The sequence below is a fragment of the Eurypyga helias genome, unplaced genomic scaffold (genome assembly GCF_000690775.1).
Source record: "Eurypyga helias isolate BGI_N326 unplaced genomic scaffold, ASM69077v1 scaffold37448, whole genome shotgun sequence".
NCBI lineage: Eukaryota > Metazoa > Chordata > Aves > Eurypygiformes > Eurypygidae > Eurypyga > Eurypyga helias.
Window position 1 is genome coordinate 407 of NW_010265655.1, and position 10,181 is coordinate 10,587.

General features: G+C 41.4%; 1 protein-coding gene across 1 annotated transcript in view; it reads left to right on the top strand.

The window, feature by feature from the left end:
• Positions 1–435: 435 nt before the first annotated feature.
• Positions 436–10,181, top strand: part of PIGU (phosphatidylinositol glycan anchor biosynthesis, class U) — a gene marked incomplete at its 5' end in the record, with an annotated part of 16,917 nt that continues 7,171 nt past the window's right edge. Inside the window, 6 exons of the mRNA XM_010156820.1 lie at positions 436–500; positions 1,811–1,870; positions 2,827–2,889; positions 4,441–4,550; positions 6,233–6,333; positions 8,481–8,578. Of these exons, the coding sequence (XP_010155122.1) occupies positions 436–500; positions 1,811–1,870; positions 2,827–2,889; positions 4,441–4,550; positions 6,233–6,333; positions 8,481–8,578 (497 nt within the window). The remainder of the gene's footprint in view (positions 501–1,810; positions 1,871–2,826; positions 2,890–4,440; positions 4,551–6,232; positions 6,334–8,480; positions 8,579–10,181) is intronic.

Consider the following 10,181-nt stretch of genomic DNA (forward strand, 5'->3'; position numbering starts at 1 on the left):
TCAAATTCTCTTCTGAAGACTGAGGTACAGTTTAATCAAGGCTAATAATGTATGTTATGTCATGGTTTGTCCTCTTAGAATGAAGTATTTCTCCAGTGTAGATACCAGGTACTACATAATAGGTGACTTAAAATCAGTAAATATCATACACGATTTATATATAGTTAAGTGCAAAACATTTTAGCTATAACATTTTTAGCTGAATCAAATAAATAGATTACAACTGGTCATTCAGTTACTAAATAAATTTGCATGGCAGAAGTAAGAAAACAGTCAATCCTAGCTGGTTGTTGGCTTTGTGAGATTTTGAGTCACCCATTCAGACGGTGATTCAGCGTGAGACTTACAAGCATGGGTGTTCTAAAAACTGTAGTTTTACCATCGTGAGATTTTTTTCAGTGGAGGATTCTAATGCAGGCATTTTGTATGTTTCAGTGGTCGAAGGATTATCACTGCTGGATTTAGGGGTCTCGCCATATTCTGGAGCTGTTTTCCATGAGGTCAGTATGCATGCTGCATTTTAAAAGGGATATTCAAATGGCATGTTTCTTAGTTCTTACTGCTCGTGGGCTGTCAAAGGCTGGGGACCTGTCTTGTCCCGAAGACTTCAGAGAACTTGGAGTTGTGCAGTTGTCTGCGCGATAGTATATGTAATGATGAGCATAGTGAGGAAATGCAGTTTGTCACGGAATAACTCGTTGCTGTGCAGATGACAGACATCGTAATATTTATTACTGCATAAGGAGAGCCTGAAATAGCGGAAATCTGTCATAAGTAGAGTACTCTGTTCACATACAGTTGTTTCTGTCAGCAGATGCTGGGGCAGGGAGAGACAGTGTCATTGTGAGTCTGAAGGCAATTTTACTGTATAGCAGCACCTTGAGTTTCTTCATTTGCAGAGCTGTTAACATTAGCACAGGCATGCAGTACATTTATTCCTTATCTTGAAAACACCTCGTTCCTCCAAACACTTAAGCACCTGTGGAGTTTTTGTACCCTTGAGTTTCCTTACTGATAGGAAGGTACACTCTCATAGAGTCACCTAGGGGTGAAGCAGCTACTTTGTATGCCTCTGAAAACGTGCTTCTCTTCAATAAATTCTCCTTCTGTAAACCCAGTTTTCTCCCAGACTGAAATATATTCCCATACTTATTTATACCATTACATTATTTTAAAAATATTTCAAAATAAATGTATTTTCTCTACAGTGAAGACTGGTTTTACACCATCTAAGTGTAATACTTACAGATTAAGCCTTTCTGTCAAAGTAATAATTCAGAAACATGCTCTTCCTCTTACCCTAGCAGGGAAATGCTGTGGAAGTGAGAGGATGATAAAGCAATAGGACTACAGTCCTATATTTTTAGCATGGTTTCTTTTTTTTGCTTTAGAAAAGACTCACCTAAACAACAGGCTAAACAATGAAATCAGCTATGTAGGAAATACTTTCCAATGTACCTGCAAACAACTTGAAAAAATAGGTTCTCTAGAAAAAAATATTTTCTAAAGCTGTTCTTTATATGCTTTCTATGGTAACTCTACCATTATTCTAGTTGAAAAACTGGAATAGAATATATTTTTCAAGGTTCACGGCATTTTTTAAAAACTGTATTGAGAACTTTGCAAGGAAAAAGAACACTTAAGTGTGCTTTGTTTGATCACTTTACTCTGAAGCAACAGCATTGTAGAAGAGCAGAAGGAAAATTACCTTTTGCAGTCTCTCCTAGTACTGCTCCATTTTTCTCATCAAATCACCAGTTGTTTTATCTGGACGGTATTTGACATGGGTTTCCATTCTGCTCTCTTTTAGACCCCACTGATAATATATCTCTTCCACTTCCTGATTGAGTATGCTGAATTGGTGTTCATGGTAAGTGGTCCTGGAAAGCTCCTCTTGAAAGGTCCCATTTTGTGAAATTACTTTCCCTTTACTCCTGCAAGGATCGGGGGCCTTCAGCCTCCCTGTATTTCAGGTTCCTGCTGTTTAATTAGAAAGGCAGGTTGTTCTGTACAAACCCATGTTCAGGCTTTTCCCTGTTATACGTATTCCTTATTTTTGTGAGTTCTTGGTTAGGGAAGCATCCTTGCAGAGGGAGGGGAAGTTGGCATTTGGCTTCAGATTTCAAAGGTTACCTCTTACAGGTCAGAATATTTTATCCCCCCAGCCTAATGCCTACACTGCAGTATTTCTCATTAAAACCCACTGCCAAACCCAAGGCCTGCAAGTACAGCACTAATGGGTTAGTCCTCCAAATGTCTCTTGTCAAGGGTTCTCGGAGTTCAGCGTAATTCAGAAGGACAGAAATCATACAGCTGGCTGCCCATGCCACCTGGTGGAGCCTTCTCCTCAGACCCTGCTGGGCAGGGCTCGGGCAGAGCTGCCAGCCATCTGCGCTGTGCTTGTGCCGAGTGTTCAGGTGACTCTACTGCTGCCTGGTAGGTTGGGACAGCTCAAGGCACTGTCGTGCTGGATTAAATGGGCAGGTGGATATAGCCAGCTGGGCACTGTCCCTGTGTTGCCTGTACTCTCATTAGACCAGTGATTCTCTCTATTACCCTTGCATACTTCTTTCCATGAATAATTTCTTTCCCCTTAATTCCCCATCCTCTTGTTTTGTAAATATTGTATCTTTGATACAGTTCATGGCTTCAAGGTTAAGCGTTGGTGTGTGAGCACAAGCAGCCTAGTGTTTTTGAAGCTTGTTTTTAATTCCCGTGAGCTGAGTCAGATCAGATCCTTATTCAGCATTGCAGTGCTGTCCAGTATCTTTTTCTCCATTCATTTATTTTGTTTACAGTCAGTCTGTCTGTGCCTTGCTTTCTTAGATAACTGACGTGCTAACTGCTGTTGCCCTTTACTTGGCCATCCAGGACTTCAACAGAGTTGTGGTAAGCTGACTTGCCAGTGTTGCTGGTCCTCTTCTCACAGCAAGTATAATCATCTTGTTCCAAAAAAAAAAAAAAGCATGCCAGAGGATGCAGTATCCACCAGTCCTTGTTGGAGTAAATCTGACTGTATCTGGATGATCAGTAAACATGGGGACTGAATGTGGTAAACAACTGAGGTATTTTAAGTTTTGCTGAGGCCGTATTACACTATGAAACAAGTTAATGTCTATAGCTACCACCCTGCAGTGGAGTGATGATCACAGTGGTGAAGATTCTTTGATCAGAAGGGAGTATAAGGAATTTGAGAGATTTGTGAGAATGCAGGAGCCAGTGAAATGCAGACAAGTCTAGGGTCACAGGACACAAGAGAAGATGTGAGATTTTTAGAACGTGTACTGAAAACTAACCCTCAGTTGTTTGGGCAGTTTGCAGCATGCAGAATTTAATCACTGGGCTATGGATTTGGCAAGACTTGAGCACTCCCTTCTCTCACCCCTGCTCCAGCCTTCTGTACAGTTTGTAGCTACAGCCTGGAGTGTTTTACCTTGAACAGGGTTTGTGTTAGCACGCAGCATGAGTTAATACACAGACTGGAAATGTGTAAAGGAAGGAATAAAACCTTCCAAGGATGCTGACGTCATATAAATCATTCTGCAGAGCAAGGTGAAAATTTGACACCAAGTATTAATTGTTCCCTTCAAATTACAGGCACATGTATTTGGAGGTGAGTGATTCCTCACAGCTCTTTCTCATAAGTAGCTCTAAGAACGTTTTGTGTAAGCAGTGCTGTGCTCTGCGGTCCCAGAGGGACAGTGATTCAGTATCAACATGAACAGGGAGGCTGCATTTTCTACAGCATCTGTGTGGTCTCTCATCCAGATATGTGCTTGTTCCTTGGTCTCTGACTTTGAGGTTGAAGAAATAACTCATGATGGAACTGCAGACATGTAAAAACCTTACATGTCAGTTATTTTGCTCGTTGAGGGTTTATTGCTAGCATCTCTCCTCCTGTCTCACCATGACATAGCTCAGTAGGCCCATAGTTCAGATTTCTCTTGTCTCCATAGACAACATCCTAGAATAAGATAGATGAGAGAGGGATTTGGTCTCCCTAAAGGAGATTTGGCACAGAGGTACCCGTCTTCAAAATAATAAAGACTGCGTACTTCTGTGACTTGGTTTCTCAGGTGCTTGTATGTTGAACAGTGACTTTCTAAAGTCAGCTTTTCATTGAAGATCCAGAGAGGCTTTTGGAAGATTGAAAGTATTAAACTCTAGTGTGGTGAATTCACAGTCACCTATGTCAGGAGCTAGACACAGGTAATTAAGGAAATTCAAATAGGTAGGGATTATCTGCTTTCTCCTGACTTCCACTTCAGTTCTTGAGTATTTGAGAAAAGAGAGGGAATTTTTGTTCTGTTTGTACACCAGCTCATGTAACATGAGGTTTGGTTCACACCTGGGGCTCATGTATGTTCTGCAGTAATGGAGAGGAATAAGAAATAATGACTTTCCTCCTCTGACAGTCTTTGGTCATTCTCCCTTGTTCAGTTCAAAAAGCAAAAGCTCCTAATAGAACTGGATAAATATGCGCCAGATGTGGCTGAACTCATCCGGACGCCTATGGAAATGCACTACATCCCCCTCAAGGTAGCACTGTTGTAAGTATTGCCTCTTGCAGGCTGCTTGGGTTCCTCAGCTCCCTTGGGGTTTTATTTGTCTGATTGCGGGCTTCAACATTGGTTGAAGATTTCCCGCCCCCCCCGAAATTAATTTTGAATTTCCTATTATATGTAAAAATTCCCCCCAGCTTTGAATACTCAGCTTGAAAGTGCAGATACTTTTCAAAGTGCTTCTTGCCACCAAGTAATTCACTTGGGCCCTCTAAGACAGGCTCAACAGCATAAGGTCATTGATTTGGTAGTGGGAATGTTATGTCTGCTCAGATCACATTCCCATTTATTTTGCCTGTATGCTCATGTTGTCAGAATGGATTCTGTGCCTCCCAAATGTCTCAGGTGGCTTTTCAGAAAAGTTAGGGGAATTTTTTAGCAGTTGGACAAAGTGTTTGCTGAATATCACAGCTTGAAGATCCCAGAACTGCTTATAACATTTCAAAGGTGTTTTCAGGTTGTCCTCTTAATAATGTCATGTCTTGGTGTTCCTCTGTATACTAAACCTTTTTTTTTATTCCAGAAAGCTTCAACTAAAATAAATAATATATAAGCAGGGTACTTAATGTCAAATAATTTTTTTTCACTGGGGTTTTGACATGAATAAATCACTGTGAATTATTCTGTGTCAGAGAGAGTTTTCCATTATATAAGTTACTTTTTATTTATTTTCATATGAATTTTGTAAAATGGTTAATTTCCCAGAGTGAGGAAGGTAGGGTCAGTAAATTGCAGACTGTTTTGTATTTAATGTTGCACGTTACCACAGCAAAGTAGGCCTTAAATTGTACCTCTCCAGCTGTAGGCTGTCTGTGGAAACACAGAAAAAGGCAGACTGGGACTCTGAGAAGTAGGTAGAATGTAAAGAGATAATTAGAAACTCATCAGCCCTGTGTACTCCTTCTGATGATTGATTTAGTTATTAGCAAGGTTGATCAGTACATTATCTTACTTACTGAATTGGTAATCCTTCCACACATTTTTCTGTGCTCTGAACCTAGTTAAATGAGATTGGTGTTATTCTCATTTCCAAAAGGAGCTGGCATCCTTACTAACTGAAGTGTGGCTGCATTCTGGAAGGTTCAGAGTTTGCTGTCTTTCCATAATTCGAATTAAAATATGCCAGATTTCATAGCTGGAAGGTTTTGTGCTCAGCAGTGTCACAGTGAACATAAATGATTGCTCTGCCATAGCAAGACTGTGCAGGTGCAATTGGGTTGGGGAAAACTCTGCTAGAATCTCAGGATTTGTTTCCATTTTGCTATCTTCTTGTTTTTATTACTTTCTCAGAGCCAGTAGATGTGAGTAACAGAAAATTTACTTTGGACCCAATAATCCTTGGTCTGACTGAATAAATGCACAGTGTTTCTGCAACGCAAGAAACATTTTTGATAGTTGTTTTCAAGGATAGTTCTTGCATTTTAGACATCTTCCCAACTGTCTCTTTTCACCAGCAAGCTCCATGTGGCCACTGTGTCCAAGGCTCCAAAGACTGGGTTTTTGCTCCAAACTAAAGAACCTGTTCAGCTGAGTTAATCTGATGATGACAGGATCCCATCAAATGTAAACAAACACAAAGAAATGGCAAAGTGCATCTGGTTTTCCCTTGATTGCCTCTTTAATTAGGTGCTCGGCCCTTTGGATGTAACTTGAGCTTTGCTTTTTTTCAGCTACCTGTTAAACCCCTACACTGTGATGTCTTGTGTGGCAAAGTCCACCTGCGCCATCAACAATACTGTCATTTCATTCTTCATTTTAGCTACAATGAAAGGTAACGCAATGAAGAAAAAATGGTTCTTTATAACTTTCTGTAAAGATTAGAAAAGTAGCAGAAATTAAGTCAAGGTGGAACTTTACAGATACGATTGCTGCAAGGATCTTGGTAAAACACAGCAGAAACAGGGCTGGAGCAAGGTCAAAGTTCTACCTGAAATCACGAGATCAAGAGCCTTTTTAGTCAAGTCAAAACTTACTTTCACCTCAGTGTACCTAGGAGTTTTTATCTCTAAAAACTGACTCCTTTTCCTGGGTGACTTTAAATTGTTTTCTCTTCATGAAGAAGTGCGTGTCTGTGTGTAGGAGGACATAATGCTCTGCAGCTCTCTTTAGTGCATGGATATGCACTTAAGGTGTTGCATACAATTTATTTTCAAAGTGTATCTTTGAACTTTTGTTCAAAAGCAAGTGGTTGCCTGCAGCTATTATTTGGCTTTTACTCACACTTGTAACCTTGGTTTGAAATTAGCTAATTGAGCTTTGGGGAAGCAGAAACAGTAACCAAAGCCCCATACTGGCACAGTTGAATAGATTAAGGCAGAAGAGCTGTTTCATTCATTTGTGCGTAATGCCAGGTTTCTGTTTCTTTTATGACTCCCCAGCGCTGAAGTCTTTTAGCATATGTGATTTGTGCTGGTCACATAAGTTTTAGGAGTTCTCTGCTGGATCAGAGGAAAGGTCAGCCTGATCTCTCATCTCCAGTAGTGCCCATACCCAGACGTTGCAAAGAAAGCTGATATAGATTGTTTTTGTTAGTGTTTCCAAAATGAAGTTTTCCTCCAATCGATTTAAAAGCGTTTGCAAAAGCAACCAAGTGAGGTTCGTTTAGTTAAACTGATTTTTAACTGTTCAATGATACGATAAAATAAATAGTTCAGTCATAGACAAAACTATAGTGGCTGTTCCCTGTGTTTTCTTCCTGACTGTGGCAGCCTCTAGGTTTTAAAGTGGGCAAAGAGAGGATATCAGATTATGGCTGTGATTTCTGGGTATCAGTTCTTCAGATCTCTGCAGAACTGAACACTCGGTAAAACAGAGGCTAGGGAGGTTTCTGTCTGGGAGAGTGGAGTTGAAGAATGGAGAAGGCTTATCACCAGGTAACCCACTTTCAAAAGGTGGAAGCAGAAGGAAGCGAACCGAGTGCTTGATGTCAGTAGGCTGACAGTTAGGCACTGAGTCAGGGTTCTTGCTCTCTAAGCTGCATTTTTACAGATGACTTCCATCTGGTGACGTAAGAATAAAAGCTATAACCAGGCTACTGCACTGGGTGCTTGTACTTTTGCTGTTTAACCTGGGACCTTTTGGACTTGATTTCTGCTGTTGGCAGTTGGGCAGTGTGAGTACTCAGCGCTTAGCTCAACCTGAGACACCTCGAAGATCGCTTCCTCAGTAAAGGCATTCGTATTTTTTAAGACCACTTAGAAAAGCTGTGCTAATCCTTTCTATGCCTCAGTTTTGGTATCTGTAAAGTGGGGTTAATTCCTTCCGCTGCAGACACTCCTGTGCTCGCTTTCACAGAGCTTTGCTGAGGGTCCTGACATGTTCTGGTGATGAGGTTATTCACCATGTCCAGTATGAGTGTAGTAGCCATTTCATGTGGATATGGCTTGGTGGACACATTCCCGTGCATCAACAGCAGCCAGCATGCCTTAGTTTTGGTATCTGTAAAGTGGGGTTAATTCCTTCCGCTGCAGACACTCCTGTGCTCGCTTTCACAGAGCTTTGCTGAGGGTCCTGACATGTTCTGGTGATGAGGTTATTCACCATGTCCAGTATGAGTGTAGTAGCCATTTCATGTGGATATGGCTTGGTGGACACATTCCCGTGCATCAACAGCAGCCAGCATGGTCTATATAGAGGCTGAATTACATGCATCTCTTTCTGTATCTGAGTGATAAGAGATGTAAACCACTCAGCAGTTCTTTTTTGTGGGACAATCACCTTGGTATGAGCCATTCTCCATTCAGTACATAGTTACGAAAAGGATACATTCTGCTAAAAACACTGTTAAGTGGTATTCTGATATTTATAAAGCCCCTGCAGAATGTTATGCATTTCTTCCCATTTGGATTTCCTGTCTGTAAGGCTGTTTGTATTAAATGTTCCCTGTGAATGAATGTTTGGTTTTGTTTTTCTTTACAGGTAGTGCCTTCCTCAGTGCTGTCTTCCTGGCCTTAGCAACATACCAGTCACTCTACCCTCTCACATTGTTTGCTCCAGCACTCCTTTATCTTCTACAGGTAGATGATTTCTAGCTGTTGGTACCTGTCGCCTTCTTGTAGCTCTGCAGGGGCAGTCCTTAGCTACTGAGAGGTGAATCAGGCAAGTCCTGAGTTTCAGAAAAAGTGACTCTCCTCAAGCCATGCAAAGTTGAAAGCCTTAATGGGGATGCCTGTGCATGGAGAGAAGGGAGTAGAAAGTCATCTACAGAACTGGCTGGTGTTTAGCTTGCCTGAAATAAGTATTATTCTTTGTATTGTGTGAATAACAATGAGGATTTTAGACCTGGAGAATTTCTTTTGCACTGACATGGATCACTGAGCTGTGTTTGAATGAGGAGCTGTATGTTTGTCACTCAAACCTGGAAATGCTGATTTGGAGTTCACGGGCAAAAGGCATGAGTTTGTGGAAGTGGCTGGTTGCCTTGACCCTTCTCCCTCCCCATTAACAGGACCCCTGAATTCCAGCAGGCCTGACCATGATCATTTGTGGGTGCACAGTGCCACACACAGACACTGCTCCAAGCGAAACTAGCCCAGCGGTAGCCGGGGGGCACGTTTGCAGGCAGGGGTAGAGTTTAAAGCAGAGACAGCTCTTTGCTAGCGGGTGGATTTATCACCAGTTTGCCTCATGCTTCCCAATGGTCTCTCTCTTAGCTCTTGTGCTGATACTGTAAACAAAGACTTAACTGAGAGTCCAAATTATAATGTACTTAATGAAAACTGATCATTTGCTAGTCCTGTTCTGATACGGGAGTAAGGTGAGACTGACCGCTAACAGAGGACTCATCCCAATTCGCAGATCACTTGGTGATCATTTTTATTATTTTTGCCATTCTGAAAGTCCTGCTGTTGAGTGTTTTGCCATTCTTTCTTGGTTGCTTCCATCCTGTCTCCCTCACAACTTTTATAGCTGATCTCAACTACAGGTTCATTATAGCCTATTCTCAAATCTCAAAGAATGGAGTGACAGTTCTAGTCCATTTTCTTTCCCTGACTGTCTGACATGAATGCCTCTTACTTTTCAGAAATGTTATTATTACTCTTTGCAAGGCAAGAACTTCTGCAGAGTCAGTGTTCCTTTTTCATTTTGATAATTTTTAGGAGCATTTACTTTATATATTTTGGTCTCATTTGTTCTCTTTGACCTTGAGTCAAAGTAAAGTGGCAGTAAAGTACAAGCATTGTGTTCACAAGCAACCAAAAGTGCTTTGGTATGTCAGTGCCTAATTTGAAACATCTGAAGGGGATCGTGCTAGCGTGTGTTCTTTTATCCAGATTTGTAAATGAACATCCCTGCATTCAATAGCTTTTCTCCTGCACATGTCCTGCCAGCGTAAACCCTGGTACCAAATGAAAAAACTACATCACTGACTTGGAGCTGCGGAACTCTGAGCACCTCCCAAAGGTGTTTGCCCCTTGTGTATATTTGTCCTTAAAAATGGAATCAGGGGACCTCCTGGAGTGAGATACCCATATGTGATGTTATGTGACAAAGGCTTGTGGTTGACCTGTCAGGACATGTGGCAGTGGCAGGGCTGCAGCACTTGTCTTTGTCTGTGGAGCCAACCTTTTAGAGAGGCTCCTTTGTGCTTAGGAACCCACTGGCTGTCCTCTTTCCCTC